General features: G+C 44.5%; 1 protein-coding gene across 1 annotated transcript in view; it reads left to right on the top strand.

Annotated features, from left to right (window-relative positions):
• The window catches only part of oprl1 (opiate receptor-like 1), a 101,582-nt gene extending 84,640 nt beyond the window's left edge, over positions 1 to 16,942 (top strand). Inside the window, exon 4 of the mRNA XM_071349358.1 lies at positions 15,220 to 16,942. Within this exon, the coding sequence (XP_071205459.1) occupies positions 15,220 to 15,746 (527 nt within the window). The 3' untranslated portion in view covers positions 15,747 to 16,942. The remainder of the gene's footprint in view (positions 1 to 15,219) is intronic.
• The last annotated feature ends 1,537 nt before the right edge of the window (positions 16,943 to 18,479 follow it).

Here is an 18,479-nt window from a genome sequence, read left to right as displayed (position 1 = left end):
GAAACTAAAATATAACTGTTTGGCCATAATGACCATCGTTATGTTTGGAGGACAAAGGGGGAGGCTTGCAAGCCAAAGAACACCATCCCAACCGTGAAGCACGGGGGTGGCAGCATCATGTTGTGGGGGTGCTTTGCTACAGGAGGGACTGGTGCAATTCACAAAATAGATGGCATCATGAGGAAAGGAAAATTATGTGGATATATTGAAGCAATATCTCAAGACATCAGTCAGGAAGTTAAAGCTTGGTCACAAATGGGTCTTCCAAATGGACAATGACCCCAAGCATACTTTCAAAGTTGTGGAAAAATGGCCTAAGGACAACAAAGTCAATGTGTTGGATTGGCCATCACAAAGCCCTGACCTCAATCCCGTAGAAAATTTGTGGGCAGAACTGAAAAAGCGTGTGTGAGCAAGGAGGCCTACAAACCTGACTCAGTTACACCAGCTCTGTCAGGAGAAATGGGCCAAAATTCACCCAACTTATTGTGGGAAGCTTGTGGAAGGCTACCCAAAACATTTGACCCAAGTTAAACAATGTAGAGGCAACACTACCAAATACTAATTGAGTGTATGTAAACTTCTGACCCACTGGGAATGTTATGATAGAAATAAAAGCTGAAATAAATCATTCTCTCTACTATTATTATTCTGACATTTCACATTTTGTTACGATCAATGAGGACAATTGTGAGGAGTCAGGCGCAGAGAGCAAAGATATGGGGAAAAACCACTCTTTAATGTCCAACCAGAAGAACAACTGGTAACGTCAAAAACATTGGCGTAAAAATCCAACTTGAATAAAGTACACACTGGAAAATAAATCCAGAACTGTGGAAAACCCCAAAATAAACGAACAACCTCATACAAAACAGAAAGACAAGCCCGCACAAACAGAAACGGGCTAAACGAACTTAAATAGCACCACCCTAACAACCAAACAATAAACAGGTGAAATCAATTAGTCAAAACCAAACGAAAAGGAAAAAGGGATCGGTGGCAGCTAGTAGACCGGCGACGACGACCGCCGAGCGCCACTCGAACAGGAAGGGAAGCCACCTTCGGTAATACTCGTTACACATTCTTAAAATAAAGTGGTGATCCTAACTGACCTAAGACAAACTGAGTTTAAATGTATTTGGCTAAGGTGTATGTCAACTTCCAACTGTAGTTAGCAGCTAGGCTATCTGCTACGCCAAATAGCTCCTCACACCCAGCCTTGGATGGCAGGATGACTGGACAGACAGTAGCAGTCCCAGCAACAGATGCCAAATGCATCACGGGATCCAAACTAAAAAGTTAGCTAGCTATTAAAAAACTTTCCAATATACTTTGAAAACAAAAGCTTTTCAAAACAACAAACTGAACTCTCCCTCGGTCCCCGTTCAACAGGAAGTGACGTGAGTGGACTTTGTTGTTGTCTAATAATTCTTAGGGAAGGTTTCTACAATACATTCCTTCCATCTATAAAATTTCTTAATATTATTCAGTTCCTTTGGCTTTGATGCCTCATGATTGAGTATTGCTCTGTTCAAGTAGAATGTGGTTTTTCTGTGATCTGATAGGGGTGTCAGTGGGCTGTCTCGCTCTCTCTCTCTCTCTCTCTCTCTATATATATATATACAGTGGGGAGAACAAGTATTTGATACACTGCCGATTTAGCAGGTTTTCCTACTTACAAAGCATGTAGAGGTCTGTAATTTTTATCATAGGTACACTTCAACTATGAGAGACGGAATCTAAAACAAAAATCCAGAAAATCACATTGTATGATTTTTAAGTAATTAATTTGCATTTTATTGCATGACATAAGTATTTGATACATCAGAAAAGCAGAACTTAATATTTGGTACAGAAACCTTTGTTTGCAATTACAGAGATCATACGTTTCCTGTAGTTCTTGACTAGGTTTGCACACACTGCAGCAGGGATTTTGGCCCACTCCTCCCTACAGATCTTCTCCAGATCCTTCAGGTTTCGGGGCTGTCGCTGGGCAATACGGACTTTCAGCTCCCTCCAAAGATTTTCTATTGGGTTCAGGTCTGGAGACTGGCTAGGCCACTCCAGGACCTTGAGATGCTTCTTACGGAGCCACTCCTTAGTTGCCATGGCTGTGTGCTTCGTGTCGTTGTCATGCTGGAAGACCCAGCCACGACCCATCTTCAATGCTCTTACTGAGGGAAGGAGGTTGTTGGCCAAGATCTCGCGATACATGGCCCCATCCATCCTCCCCTCAATACGGTGCAGTCGTCCTGTCCCCTTTGCAGAAAAGCATCCCCAAAGAATGATGTTTCCACCTCCATGCTTCACGGTTGGGATGGTGTTCTTGGGGTTGTACTCATACTTCTTCTTCCTCCAAACACGGCGAGTGGAGTTAGACCAAAAAGCTCTATTTTTGTCTCATCAGACCACATGACCTTCTCCCATTCCTCCTCCGGATCATCCAGATGGTCATTGGCAAACTTCAGACAGGCCTGGACATGCACTGGCTTAAGCAGGGGGACCTTGCGTGCGCTGCAGGATTTTAATCCATGACGGCGTAGTGTGTTACTAATGGTTTTCTTTGAGACTGTGGTCCCAGCTCTCTTCAGGTCATTGACCAGGTCCTGCCGTGTAGTTCTGGGCTGATCCCTCACCTTCCTCATGATCATTGATGCCCCACGAGGTGAAATCTTGCATGGAGCCCCAGACCGAGGGTGATTGACCGTCATCTTGAACTTCTTCCATTTTCTAATAATTGCGCCAACAGTTGTTTCCTTCTCACCAAGCTGCTTGCCTATTGTCCTGTAGCCCATCCCAGCCTTGTGCAGGTCTACAATTTTATCCCTGATGTCCTTACACAGCTCTCTGGTCTTGGCCATTGTGGAGAGGTTGGAATCTGTTTGATTGTGTGTGGACAGGTGTCTTTTATACAGGTAACGAGTTCAAACAGGTGCAGTTAATACAGGTAATGAGTGCAGAACAGGAGGGCTTCTTAAAGAAAAACTAGGTCTTGAGAGCCGGAATTCTTACTGGTTGGTAGGTGATCAAATACTTATGTCATGCAATAAAATGCAAATTAATTATTTAAAAATCATACAATGTGATTTTCTGGATTTTTGTTTTAGATTCCGTCTCTCACAGTTGAAGTGTACCTATGATAAAAATTACAGACCTCTACATGCTTTGTAAGTAGGAAAACCTGCAAAATCGGCAGTGTATCAAATACTTGTTCTCCCCACTGTATATATATATATCTCTGAATATATAATCTGCACATCATTATACTGCAGCCTGTTGCTATTTGTCTGGTCTGGTTCCACCTGGGTCAGCTAGGGGGCGTGTAATATGGTCTGCTAGGGGGCGTGTAAAATGACCTGTGTCATGCACAAAGTAGATGTCCTAATCGACTTGCCAACACTATAGTTAAGAAGACATTTGTCAGCTAGTAATGTGTAATGTAGTGTAATGTGGTCTGGTTCCACCTTGGTCAGATAGGGGGGGGTGTAATGTGGTCTGGTTCCACCTGGGTCAGCTAGGGGGGGTGTAATGTGGTCTGGTTCCACCTGGGTCAGCTAGGGGGCGTGTAATATGGTCTGGTTCCACCTGGGTCAGCTAGGGGGCGTGTAATGTGGTCTGGTTCCACCTGGGTCAGCTAGGGGGCGTGTAATATGACATATCTACTGTGGTATACAGTGTCTGAATGACATGCTTACTGTAAAATAATGTAATGTGTTTTTAAAATGCCATAATATCTGGCTCACTCTTGTAGGTTCGTGCTCGACAACATCCATAGAGTACATAACATTTTGGACTACTGTAACTGTCAGTGGGCTGAGCTCCTGCTCTACAACATCCGTAGAGTACATAACATCAATTACATCTTACAGTTAATATAAGTGGGTGTTTTTGTGGTTTTCACCAATGGAGGGATGGAGTGATGGAGTGGTTTTCACCCATGGAGGGATGGAGGGAGGGATGGAGTGATGGAGTGGTTTTCAACAATGGAGGGATGGAGTGATGGAGTGGTTTTCAACAATGGAGGGATGGAGGGAGGGATGGAGTGATGGAGTGGTTTTCAACAATGGAGGGATGGAGTGGTTTTCACCAATGGAGGGATGGAGTGATGGAGTGGTTTTCACCAATGGAGGGATGGAGTGGTTTTCACCAATGGAGGGATGGAGTGATGGAGTGGTTTTCACCAATGGAGGGATGGAGGGAGGGATGGAGTGATGGAGTGGTTTTCAACAATGGAGGGATGGAGTGATGGAGTGGTTTTCAACAATGGAGGGATGGAGTGATGGAGTGGTTTTCACCAATGGAGGGATGGAGGGATGGAGTGGTTTTCACCAATGGAGGGATGGAGGGATGGAGTGGTTTTCACCAATGGAGGGATGGAGTGATGGAGTGGTTTTCACCAATGGAGGGATGGAGGGATGGAGTGGTTTTCACCAATGGAGGGATGGAGGGATGGAGTGGTTTTCACCAATGGAGGGATGGAGTGATGGAGTGGTTTTCACCAATGGAGGGATGGAGTGATGGAGTGGTTTTCACCAATGGAGGGATGGAGTGATGGAGTGGTTTTCACCAATGGAGGGATTGAGGGAGGGATGGAGTGCTTTTCACCAATGGAGTGATGGAGTGATGGAGTGGTTTTCACCAATGGAGGGATGGAGTGATGGAGTGGTTTTCACCAATGGAGGGATGGAGGGATGGAGTGGTTTTCACCAATGGAGGGATGGAGTGATGGAGAGATGGAGTGGTTTTCACCAATGGAGGGATTGAGGGAGGGATGGAGTGGTTTTCACCAATGGAGGGATGGAGTGATGGAGTGGTTTTCACCAATGGAGGGATGGAGTGATGGAGTGGTTTTCACCAATGGAGGGATGGAGTGGTTTTCACCAATGGAGGGATGGAGTGATGGAGTGGTTTTCACCAATGGAGGGATGGAGGGAGGGATGGAGTGATGGAGTGGTTTTCAACAATGGAGGGATGGAGTGATGGAGTGGTTTTCAACAATGGAGGGATGGAGTGATGGAGTGGTTTTCACCAATGGAGGGATGGAGGGATGGAGTGGTTTTCACCAATGGAGGGATGGAGGGATGGAGTGGTTTTCACCAATGGAGGGATGGAGTGATGGAGTGGTTTTCACCAATGGAGGGATGGAGGGATGGAGTGGTTTCCACCAATGGAGGGATGGAGGGATGGAGTGGTTTTCACCAATGGAGGGATGGAGTGATGGAGTGGTTTTCACCAATGGAGGGATGGAGGGATGGAGTGATGGAGTGGTTTTCACCAATGGAGGGATGGAGTGATGGAGTGGTTTTCACCAATGGAGGGATGGAGTGATGGAGTGGTTTTCACCAATGGAGGGATGGAGTGATGGAGTGGTTTTCACCAATGGAGGGATGGAGGGAGGGATGGAGTGGTTTTCACCAATGGAGGGATGGAGGGAGGGAGTGGTTTTCACCAATGGAGGGATGGAGTGATGGAGTGGTTTTCACCAATGGAGGGATGGAGGGATGGAGTGGTTTTCACCAATGGAGGGATGGAGTGATGGAGTGGTTTTCACCAATGGAGGGATTGAGGGAGGGATGGAGTGGTTTTCACCAATGGAGTGATGGAGTGATGGAGTGGTTTTCACCAATGGAGGGATGGAGTGATGGAATGGTTTTCACCAATGGAGGGATTGAGGGAGGGATGGAGTGCTTTTCACCAATGGAGTGATGGAGTGATGGAGTGGTTTTCACCAATGGAGGGATGGAGTGGTTTTCACCAATGGAGGGATGGAGGGATGGAGTGGTTTTCACCAATGGAGGGATGGAGTGATGGAGAGATGGAGTGGTTTTCACCAATGGAGGGATTGAGGGAGGGATGGAGTGGTTTTCACCAATGGAGGGATGGAGTGATGGAGTGGTTTTCACCAATGGAGGGATGGAGTGATGGATGGAGGGATGGAGTGGTTTTCACCAATGGAGGGATAGAGTGATGGAGTGGTTTTCACCAATGGAGGGATGGAGTTATGGAGTGGTTTTCAACAATGGAGGGATGGAGGGATGGAGTGGTTTTCACCAATGGAGGGATGGAGTGATGGAGTGGTTTTCACCAATGGAGGGATGGAGGGAGGGATGGAGTGGTTTTCACCAATGGAGGGATGGAGGGATGGAGTGATGGAGTGGTTTTCACCAATGGAGGGATGGAGGGATGGAGTGATGGAGTGGTTTTCACCAATGGAGGGAGGGATGGAGGGATGGAGTGGTTGACCCTAACCGATGCTGGGATGATTAGTACCTGGCGACGGGGTATTGAGCCCAGTAACAGGCAGAGCAGACGCCCCGAGACAGACCTGTGTGTATGTGCGTGCATGCGTGTGTGTGTGTGTGTGTGTGTGTGTGTATGTGTGTGTCTGTGTGTGTGTGTGTGTATGTGTGTGTCTCTTCGTGTGTGTGTATGTGTGTGTCTCTTCGTGTGTGTGTGTGTATGTGTGTGTCTCTTCGTGTGTGTGTGTGTGTGTGTGTGTGTGTGTGTGTGTGTGTGTGTGTGTGTGTGTGTGTGTGTGTGTGTGTGTGTGTGTGTGTGTGTGTGTGTGTGTGTGTGTGTGTGTGTGTGTGTGTGTGTGTGTGTGTGTGTGTGTGTGTGTGTGTGTGTGTGTGTGTGTGTGTGTGTGTGCAAACCAACTGAGTGGGAGGACACAGAGAGATGAGAAATTGATTCCAATAAGGCTTTTCTAAATGACAGAGCTCTGGTGAGATAACGCTCCATTTTGCAGAGATGAGAGGGTCGCCAACAATGAAATGAAAGAGCGCAGATAGAGAGAGACAGTGAGAGAGAGGAGAAAGAGAGAGAGAGAGAGAGAGAGAGAGGGAGGGGGGAGACAGAGGAAAGATATGGGGGAAGAGAGCGATTAAGAGGGGTGAGGGAGAGGGGGTTGAAGGGGAAGAAAAAGAGAGAGAGGAGGGAACAGAGCGAGAAAGAGAGGGAGAAAGAGAGAGAGAGAGAACAGGATATGGATGAACAGAGAGAGGGAGAGATGGAGGGGGTGGGGAGAGAGAGAGCAGGGAGAGGAAGAGGGGAGAGAGAGAGAGCAGGGAGAGAGAGGGTGGGCAGAGAGAGGGAGAGGGTGGGGAGAGAGAGAGAGCAGGGAGAGGGAGAGGGGTGGGGAGAAAGAGAGAGAGAGAGAGAGAGAGAGAGAGAGAGAGAGAGAGAGAGAGAGAGGAGGGAGAGGGAGAGGGGGTGGGGAGAAAGAGAGAGAGAGAGAGAGAGAGAGAGAGAGAGAGAGAGAGAGAGAGAGAGAGAGAGAGAGAGAGAGAGAGAGAGAGAGAGAGAGAGAGAGAGAGAGAGAGAGAAAAAAAAACTGTAACTATCAAAGGATAATGTTTCTGTTCCTTGAAGTGTTAGCAGACTCTGTTCAGGGACAAATATCAATATCCGGCTTTACCAAGCTGTGCTGTTTATCCACGGAATCAAGCTGTGCTGTTTATCCACGGGATCAAGCTGTGCTGTTTATCCGTGGGACCAAGCTGTGCTGTTTATCCGCGGGACCAAGCTGTGCTGTTTATCCACGGGACCAGTATTTCTCATCCTAGTGTAATACCATGTGGGTCATAGTCTCACGGCACTAAAAAAATCGATTCATAAAATTTCACATCCCGATGTAAAGTTGACTGTAGCTACTGTATAGGAAAAGGACTTTGAGCAGGCGCTTAATGTTAAAACACATGATCAGTTCAGCAAATAACAAACAGAGACTCCATGTAACGGATTGAAATGAAACTGGATATACTCAGCCACAGCTTAAAACGTCGGGAACCTTTTTGCAACTGGATTGTACGTTGTCGATCGAACAGAGGGTCGCTAGTGTAAGCCGAGGCGTTGATATGGACAGCGAAGGAAGTGTTATGAAACTGAGCAACTAGCGGTGTGAATTTTGACATTCTTTTTTAGATTTAGTCTCGTTTTAGTCATTTTGACTAAAAATAGCATTAAGTCTTACATTTTATTTTGTAATTTGGATAATTATTTAGTCTAGTTATTGTCAACATGACAAATAAACAATTGTCCCCTTTAGTCAACTAAATTCCCTTTCATTTTAGTCAACTAAATTCCCTTTCATTTTAGTCAACAAAATTCCCTTTCATTTTAGTCAACTAAATTCCCTTTCATTTTAGTCACATCACTTTTAAATCGCCTCATTAACCTATAGTAAACATAAATCACAGACTTACATGTGAACAAACGTACATAGCTTTCTCCTACCAACACATTTTACTGCAAAACATCCTATTCTCTTCCCAACAGCAGAAATATGACAAACATACAGTATGTAAGAATAATATTATGTAAATTCCTATTTCAGCCTGTATTTACCCAGTCAGATATAGAGGAGATATTTACCCAATCAGATATAGAGGGGTTATTTACCCAGTCAGATATAGAGGAGTTATTTATCCAGTCAGATATAGAGGAGTTATGTACCCAGTCAGATATAGAGGGGTTATTTACCCAGTCCGATATAGAGGAGTTATTTACCCAGTCAGATATAGAGGAGTTATTTACCCAGTCAGATATAGAGGAGTTATTTACCCAGTCAGATATAGAGGAGTTATTTACCCAGTCAGATATAGAGGAGTTATGTACCCAGTCAGATATAGAGGGGTTATTTACCCAGTCCGATATAGAGGAGTTATTTACCCAGTCAGATATAGAGGAGTTATTTACCCAGTCAGATATAGAGGAGTTATTTACCCAGTCAGATATAGTGGAGTTATTTACCCAGTCAGATATAGATTAGTTATTTACCCAGTCAGATATAGAGGTGTTATTTACCCAGTCAGATATAGAGGAGTTATTTACCCAGTCAGATATAGAGGAGTTCTTTATCCAGTCAGATATAGAGGAGTTATTTACCCAGTCAGATATAGAGGGGTTATTTACCCAGTCAGATATAGAGGAGTTATTTACCCAGTCAGATATAGAGGAGTTATTTACCCAGTCAGATAAAGAGGGGTCATTTACCCAGTCAGATATAGAGCAGTTATTTATCCAGTCAGTTATAGTGAAGTTATTTACCCAGTCAGATATAGAGGAGTTATTTACTCAGTCAGATATAGAGGTGTTATTTACCCAGTCAGATATAGAGGAGTTATTTATCCAGTCAGATATAGAGGTGTTATTTACCCAGTCAGATATAGAGGAGTGACAGGAGGAGTTATTTACCCAGTCAGATATAGAGGAGTTATTTACCCAGTCAGATATAGTTATTTACCCAGTCAGATATAGAGGAGTTATTTACCCAGTCAGATATAGTTATTTACCCAGTCAGATATAGAGGAGTGACAGGAGGAGTTATTTACCCATTCAGATATAGAGGAGTTATTTAGCCAGTCAGATATAGTGTAGTGACAGTGATGTCTCATGGTCTGACAAACACCACTCTTGCTCTGTCACCCTGTTCACTTATGGCTGCGCGGCCAGGCACGACTCCAACACCATCATTATGTTTGCCGATGACAAAACAGTGGTAGGCCTGATCACCGACAACGATGAGACAGCCTACAGGGAAGAGGTCAAAGACCTGACCTTGTGGTGCAAGGACAACAATCTCTCCCTCAACGTCATTAAGACAAAGGAGATGATTGTGGACTACAGGAAAAGGAGGACCGAGCACACCCCCATTCTCATCGATGGGGCTGTAAAGGAGCAGGTTGAGAGCTTCAAGTTCCTTGGCGTCCACATCACCAACAAACTAACTTGTCCAAGCACACCAAGACAGTCGTGAACAAAACCTACGGGTCCTCATATCCTCAAAAGGTTTTACAGCTGCACCATCGAGATTATCCTGACTGGTTGCGTCACCGCCTGGTATGGCTACTGCTCGGCCTCCGACCGCAAGGCACTACAGAGGGTAGTGCAAACGGCCCAGTACATCACCAAGCTTCCTGCCATCTAGGACCGCTGTACCAGGCAGTGTCAGAGGAAGGCCCTAAAAATTGTCAAAGACATCAGCCACCCTAGTCATAGACTTTTCTCTCTGTTACCGCATGGCAAGCGGTACCGGAGCGCCAAGTCTAGGTCCAAAAGGCTTCTAAACAGCTTCTATCCCCAAGCCATAAGACTCTAATAGAATATTGCTACCAATATGTTTTGCATTGCACCCCCCCCTTCTACGCTGCTCCTACTCTCTGTTATTATCTATGCATAGTCACTTTAATAACTCTACCTACATGTACATATTTCCACAATTACCTCGACACCGGTACCCCCTGCACACTCTGTACCCCCTGTATATAGCCCCGCTATTGTTATTTTACTGCTGCTCTTTAATTATTTGTTATTCTTATCTCTTACTTTCGTAACATTGCATAGTTGGTTAATTGGCTTGTAAGTAAGCATTTCACTGAAGCAAGTAAGGAGGTTTGTTAGGGACAAACAAACAGGTGTACTGCAGCAAGTCAAGGCTGGATGATGAACAGTAAGCGGAGTCTGAGGTGTGGCCATTGAGGGAGATGTACTGGGTCTGATTAGTGAAGTACTGTTTGTTTATTATGTGATCATCAGAGACAGTTGTCAGGAGAGACACTTGAATATATCAGAGGATTGGCCTCAAATGGCAGCCATTTGGTTAACAATAGTTTAACAATAATCCTAAAGGGTAACAAGACATCCAGGTTCAGATGAGCTCTCAGCCTTACAGAGTTGGAGCACAGGTTAAAGGTAATAAACCGTAGATTTCTGTTCAGTTTGGAAAGCAGGCTAGATAGTGTTTTTTGAAAAGCAGGGAGGAAGAGGGTCATAATCACACCAGAGAGAAAGAAAGAGGCTTCTTCTGAACATCAGTGATGTGAAGTGTTTCTTTTTTAAATAGCAACTCAGAAAATTGTCTTTTGAAGTTCAGGATTGCTGCCTTTCAGCTGCCAATGTTTGTTTAAAAAACAAATTCCACTGAACTGAATTTAGCGTTGTATTAAAGAGCTACAGGGCTGTCGGAGTTTTCCAGCTGCTCAGTTTTTAGAGAGTTTTGAAAGGCAGCCTGTGGAAATGTCCGAGCAAATGTCCGAGCAAATGTCCGAGCAAATGTCCGAGCAAATGTCCGAGATTAAGTGATTCTACCTCGAGGGAGGGGGAAAAAACAGAATGACTCCATGTGCTTATGTTGAATTTCTGTGATAGAATTTATTTCTATGTTGAATCCACAATAGAATATATTGTTTAAGTGTCATTCCATATTTCTACGGGACCTGAGTTTTCAAAAGAGATTCTTAGGGGTGATTTTGTTTGATTGGATTATTCTGTCCTCTCATTCCTTCTACTATAATAATAAACCCTCTGTCCTATAGACATGTTGGTTGTTGAGCGACAAAACCGACGTGTGCACAACTATGGGGAAAAACTGACGGGGATGGGTTCGATTGTTGACGACATTTTAACTATATTTCGCTTCCGAATATCTATTGAAAACATAAATACATTAGCACAATGAGCACTTGTTGTCTCTCAAATACATCGTTACAGTTGTTGGTTAGCTAGCTAGCAATTTGGATTCATATTAGCATAGATGTGAGAATCAAAACAAGATGGTATCAAGAACCAGATGAAACCCGCTGAAATGAGCCACTTACGATTCCCCGGCAGCTTCTTGTCCTTGTTGCTAGCTACAGAGCCTTCAGAAAGTATTCCTACCCCCTGACTTTTAATTGTTTTATTTCACCTTTATTTAACCAGGTAGGCTAGTTTAGAACAAGTTCTCATTTACAACTGCGACCTGGCCAAGATAAAGCAAAGCAGTGCGACAAAAAACAACAACACAGAATTACACATGGAATAAACAAACATACAGTCAATAACACAATAGAAAAATCTGTATGCAGTGTGTGCAAATGAAGTAAGGAGGTAAGGCAATAAATAGGCAATAGTAGCGAAATAATTACAATTTAGCAATTTACACTGGAGTGATTGATGTGCAGATGAGGATGTGCAAGTAGAAATACTGGTGTGCAAAAGAGCAGAAAAACGAAAACAAATGTGGGATGAGGTAGGTAGTTGGTTGGATGGGCTATTTACAGATGGGCTGTGTACAGCTGCAGCGATTGGTAAGCTGCTCTGACAGCAGATGCTTAAAGTTAGTGAGGGAGATATAAGTCTCCAACTTCAGTGATTTTTGCAATTCGTTCCAATCATTGGCAGCAGAGAACTGGAAGGAAAGGCGACCAAAGGAGGTGTTGGCTTTGGGGATGACCAGTGTGATATACCTGCTGGAGCGCGTGCTACGGGTGGGTGTTGTTATGGTGACCAGTGAGCTGAGATAAGGCGGAGCTTTACCTAGCAAAGACTTAAGGATGACCTGGAGCCAGTGGGTTTGGCGACGAATATTACATTTACATTTCCATTTAAGTCATTTAGCAGATGCTCTTATCCAGAGCGACTTACAAATTGGAAAGTTCATACATATTCATCCTGGTCCCCCCGTGGGAATTGAACCCACAACCCTGGCGTTGCAAGCGCCATGCTCTACCAACTGAGCCACATGGGACCTGAATATGTAGCAAGGACCTGCCAACGAGAGCATACAGGTCGCAGTGGTGGGTAGTATATGGTGCTTTGGTGACAAAACGGATGGCACTGTGATAGACTGCATCCAATTTGCTGAGTAGAGTGTTGGAGGCTATTTTGTAAATGACATCGTCGAAGTCGAGGATCAGTAGGATGGTCAGTTTTACGAGGGCATGTTTGGCAGCAAGAGTGAAGGAGGCTTTGTTGCGAAATAGGAAGCCAATTCTAGATTTAATTTTGGATTGGAGATGCTTAATATGAGTCTGGAAGTAGAGTTTACAGTCTAGCCAGACACCTAGGTATTTGTAGTTGTCCACATATTCTAAGTCTGAACCGTCCAGAGTAGTGATGCTAGTCGGGCGGGCGGGTGGGGTCAGTGATTGGTTGAAGAGCATGCTTTTAGTTTTACTAGCTTTTAAGAGCAGTTGGAGGCCACGGAAGGAGTGTTGTATGGCGTTGAATCTCGTTTGGAGGTTTGTTAACACAGTGTCCAAAGAAGGGCCAGATTGTATACAGAATGGTGGCGTAGAGGTGGATCAAATGATTATTCCACATGTTGTTGTGTTATTTACTCTGAATTTAAAATTAGATACATACATATATTTTTTCCTTCCCCATCTAAACACAATACCCCGTAATGACAAAGTGAAAACATGTTTAAAACATTTTTGAAAATGTTTTGAAAATTAAATACAGAAGTATGTAATTTACGTACGTATTCACACCCCTGAGTCAATACTTGTTAGATTCACCTTTGGCAGCGACGACAGCTGTGAGTCTTTCTGGGTAAGTCTCTAAGAGCCCTTCACACCTGGATTGTACAATATTTGCACATTATTCTTTTAAAACATTCTTCAAGCTCTGTGAAGTTGGTTGTTGATCATTTCTAGACAACCATTTTCAGGTCTTGCCATAGATTTTCAAGCCGATTTCAGTCAAAACTGTATGTAGGCCACTCAGGAACATGCAATGTCTTCTTGGTAAGCAACTCCAGCGTATATTTGGCCTTGTGTTTAAGGTGAATGTCCTGCTGAAAGGTGAATTTGTCTCCCCATTGTCTTTTGGAAAAAAGACTGAACCAGGTTTTGCTCTATGATTTTGCCTGTGCTTAGCTCTGTTTAGTTTATTTTTATCCTAAAACACTCCCTAGTCCTTGCCGATGACAAGCATACCCATAACATGACGCAGCCATCACCATGCCTAAAAATATGAAGAGTGGTACTTAGTGATGTGTGGTGGATTTTCCCCAAACCTTACGCTTTGTATTGCAGTTTTACTTTAGTGCCTTATTGCAAACAGGATACATGTTTTGGAATATTTTTTTATTCTTTACAGGCTTCCTTCTTTTCACTGTGGAGTAACAACAATGTTGTTGATCCATCCTTAGTTTTCTCCTATTACAGCCAATAAACTCAGTAACTGTTTTAAAGTCCCTATTGGCCTCATGGTGAAATTCCTGAGCAGTTTCCTTCCTCCCTGCCAACTGAGTTAGGACATGTTAAGCACATGTTTAATCCTGAACTTATTTAGGCGTGCCATAACAAGGGTTTGAAAACTTATAGGCTTAAGACATTTCAGCTTTTCATTTTTTATTAATTTGTAAAATGTTCTAAAACATATATCCACTTTTACATTACGGGGTGTTGTGTGTAGATCAGTGTCACAAAATCTAAATTTAATCAATTTAAAATTCAAGCTGTAACACAATTGTATATTGTTTTTACTTTTAATGTAATTTATCCTTTATTTAACTAGGCAAAATGTGGAAAAAGTCAAGGGGTGTGAATAATTTCTGAAGGCAATGTATCTGGCCATCCAGAAATGTGGTGTGCTAGCCCTATGTCCTATCCCTAGTCCTAACTGTAGTCCTAACCCTAGTTCTAACCCTCATGTCCTAATCATAGTCCAAACCCTCATGTCCTAATCATAGTCCTAACCCTCATGTCCTAACCCTAGTCCTAAGCCTCATGTCCTAACCCTAGTCCTAAGCCTCATGTCCTAACCCTAGTCCTAACCCTAGTCCTAACCATCATGTCCTAACCCTCATGTCCTAGCCCTATGTCCTAACCCTCATGTCCTAGCTCTCATGTCCTAACCCTAGTCCTAACCCAAGTCCTAACCATCATGTCCTAACCCTCATGTCCTAGCCCTCATGTCTTAACCCTCATGTCCCAACCCTCTTGTCCGAACTCTCATGTCCTAACCCTAGTCCAAACCCTCATGTCCTAACCCTAGTCCTAACCCTATGTCCTAACCCTAGTCCTAACCCTAGTCCTAACCCTCATGTCCTACCCCTAGTCCTAACCCTCATGTCATAACCCTAGTCCTAACCCTAGTCCTAACCCTCATGTCCTAACCCTAGTCCTAACCCTAGTCCTAACCCTCATGTCCTAACCCTAGTCCTAACCCTCATGTCCTAACCCTAGTCCTAACCCTAGTCCTAACCCTAGTCCTAACCCTAGTCCTAACCCTCATGTCCTAACCCTAGTCCTAACCCTAGTCCTAACCCTATGTCTTAGCCCTCATGTCCTAACCCTCATGTCCTAACCCTTGCATTAACCCTCTGCCCTGTCTCCCTCCCAGGTTTAGAGTGTATTGTAGTCCTCCCGGACCCTCGTAGCTACTGGGACTCTATGTCCAACCTTAACCCCTATGTCCTGTTTCTAACCCTGTCTCCTGTCTCTCTCCTAGGTATAGAGTGTAACATAGTCCTCCCAGACCCCCGTAGCTACTGGGACCCGGTGTTTGGCACCTGCGTCTTCCTCTTTTCCTTCCTCATCCCGGTTACCATCATCAGTGTCTGCTACAGCCTGATGGTCAATCGCCTTCGCAGTGTCCGCATCCTGTCCGGCTCCAAGGAGAAGGACCGTAACCTGCGCCGCATCACCCGCATGGTCCTGGTCGTAGTGGCAGCCTTCGTGGTCTGCTGGACCCCCATCCAGATCATGGCTCTGGCCCAGTTGCTGGGCTTCAACCTGGGTAGCCTCCTCACCATGGTCCTGATGCACTTCTGTATCGCGCTGGGCTACGTCAACAGCAGTCTTAACCCAGTCCTTTATGCCTTCCTGGACGAGAACTTCAAGAGGTGCTTCAGGGAGTTCTGCCACCCGGGTCCGTTCCGCCTGGACAGCCGGCAGCAGTCTGGTCGGATGAGGAGCATCGCCCGTGAAGTTGCCTACAACTGCAAAACGGCGGACGGGAATACAAACCCCGCATGACTAGGCGTGGAGCTGCCCCTGGTCTGCCAGGAGCCCCAGAACAACCACCACCAAGGGACAGGGAACTCCAACACGGAGCTCACGCAGATCACTACCCTCTAGCAGCACGTCGGCCCCCTGGGCTGGGGCCGAACGGGGACGGGCCAGGGTAGGGGCAGAGCCTGGGGGCCAGAGGTAGCCCGGGGCAGGGGCAATGTGCGAATGGCCTGGTTGGTGCCGGACCCGGATCTGTGCCGTAGCGGCTTGGAGGCCGAACAGCAGGGTCATATATTCTAACAGACTTTCTACTCGGGACTAAGGGGCTCTATTTTCTCTGTGTCTTTGGTAAACATGGTTGTCATTTTGTCATATTTTAGTGGATTGATCATTTTCAGGGCCGATTAAGCTTAGAGTTTAGGTCTGTGACTTTAGTTTAGGTCTGTGTGCTTCAAAGACGATTTCCAGGAAAAGTCGACAGTTATTTTTTTTGCGCACGCTTCTCTCCACTCTGAGTCTGGCCCATTGTTGGTTGGTTAATGATGTTGTTGTCATTTTTTCCTTGTGTTGTACGGATGCTTTTTTTGTCTGTTTCTATGCTTTAAGTAAATACTGTAAATGGAGGTTTCTTTGTGTATTTCTGTTTAATTTTGTCGGTGAGCAACAACTTATCTAACTCCATGGCCTTAGATACCAAGCAAAGTCTGTTATAAATGCTATCCACCATCCTGGATAAAGCGTGTTAGTCATTGATGGTGCTTTTACTTGTTTGTTTTCTATCACCTTACAGGTGTAGGAACGGGCAACACATCACAACAGAGACTTGCTTGTTTGAAGCCTTTATTCATTGTTACCGATGAAATAATCATTGAGATGATGACGCTGCCTGAGGTTCCACATATACATATTTTTGCTTGTCGTCCTGTAAAAAAAAAAAGAAGAAACAACAATATTTTGTATTACAATGTGTTTTGGAGCAGCACAGTCTTAAAGTAAGATTTACTTCAAAAGGGAAAAACAAAGTGCAGCAAAATTAAAATATATGATTATATATAATGTGGTGTGCATAGAAATATAATTAATTATATTCATTCTATTTTTATGGTGGTGTTACTCTGTATATATAGACATGCTATATAAAAGGTATGTAAAAGTATATACAGTGGGGAGAACAAGTATTTGATACACTGACGATTTTGAAGGTTTTCCTACTTACAAAGCATGTAGAGGTCTGTAATTTTTATCATAGGTACACTTCAACTGTGAGAGACGGAATCTAAAACAAAAATCCAGAAAATCACATTGTATGATTTTTAAGTAATTAAATTGCATTTTATTGCGTGACATAAGTATTTGATCACCTACCAACCAGTAAGAATTCCGGCTCTCACAGACCTGTTAGTTTTTCTTTTAGAAGCCCTCCTGTTCTCCACTCATTACCTGTATTAACTGCACCTGTTTGAACTTGTTACCTGTATAAAAGACACCTGTACACACACTCAATCAAACAGACTCCAATCTCTCCACAATGGCCAAGACCAGAGAGCTGTGTAAGGACATCAGGGATAAAATTGTAGACCTGCACAAGGCTGGGATGGGCTACAGGACAATAGGCAAGCAGCTTGGTGAGAAGGCAACAACTGTTGGCGCAATTATTAGAAAATGGAAGATGTTCAAGATGACGGTCAATCACCCTCGGTCTGGGGCTCCATGCAAGATCTCACCTCGTGGGGCATCAATGATCATAAGGAAGGTGAGGGATCAGCCCAGAACTACACGGCAGGACCTGGTCAATGACCTGAAGAGAGCTGGGACCACAGTCTCAAAGAAAACCATTAGTAACACACTACGCTGTCATGGATTGAAATCCTGCAGCGCACGCAAGGTCCCCCTGCTCAAGCCAGCGCATGTCCAGGCCCGTCTGAAGTTTGCCAATGACCATCTGGATGATCCAGAGGAGGAATGGGAGAAGGTCATGTGGTCTGATGAGACAAAAATAGAGCTTTTTGGTCTAAACTCCACTCGCCGTGTTTGGAGGAAGAAGAAGGTTGAGTACAACCCCAAGAACACCCTCCCAACCGTGAAGCATGGAGGTGGAAACATAATTCTTTGGGGATGCTTTTCTGCAAAGGGGACAGGACGACTGCACCGTATTGAGGGGAGGATGGATGGGGCCATGTATCGCGAGATCTTGGCCAAAAACCTCCTTCCCTCAGTAAGAGCATTGAAGATGGGTCGTGGCTGGATCTTCCAGCATGACAACGACCCGAAACACACAGCCAGGGCAACTAAGGAGTGGCTCCGTAAGAAGCATCTCAAGGTCCTGGAGTGGCCTAGCCAGTCTCCAGACCTGAACCCAATAGAAAATCTTTGGAGGGAGCTGAACGTCCGTATTGCCCACCGACAGCCCCGAAACCTGAAGGATCTGGAGAAGGTATGTATGGAGGAGTGGGCCAAAATCCCTGCTGCAGTGTGTGCAAACCTGGTCAATAACTACAGGAAACGTATGATCTTTGTAATTGCAAACAAAGGTTTCTGTACCAAATATTAAGTTCTGCTTTTCTGATGTATCAAATACTTATGTCACGCAATAAAATGCAATTTAATTACTTAAAAATCATACAATGTGATTTTCTGGATTTTTGTTTTAGATTCCGTCTCTCACAGTTGAAGTGTACCTATGATAAAAATTACAGACCTCTACATGCTTTGTAAGTAGGAAAACCTTCAAAATCGGCAGTGTATCAAATACTTGTT

Source organism: Salvelinus alpinus, chromosome 17 (genome assembly GCF_045679555.1).
Source record: "Salvelinus alpinus chromosome 17, SLU_Salpinus.1, whole genome shotgun sequence".
Classification (NCBI taxonomy): domain Eukaryota; kingdom Metazoa; phylum Chordata; class Actinopteri; order Salmoniformes; family Salmonidae; genus Salvelinus; species Salvelinus alpinus.
The sequence above is the reverse complement of the archived record's forward strand: the minus strand, read 5'-3'. Positions and strand labels throughout refer to the sequence as shown.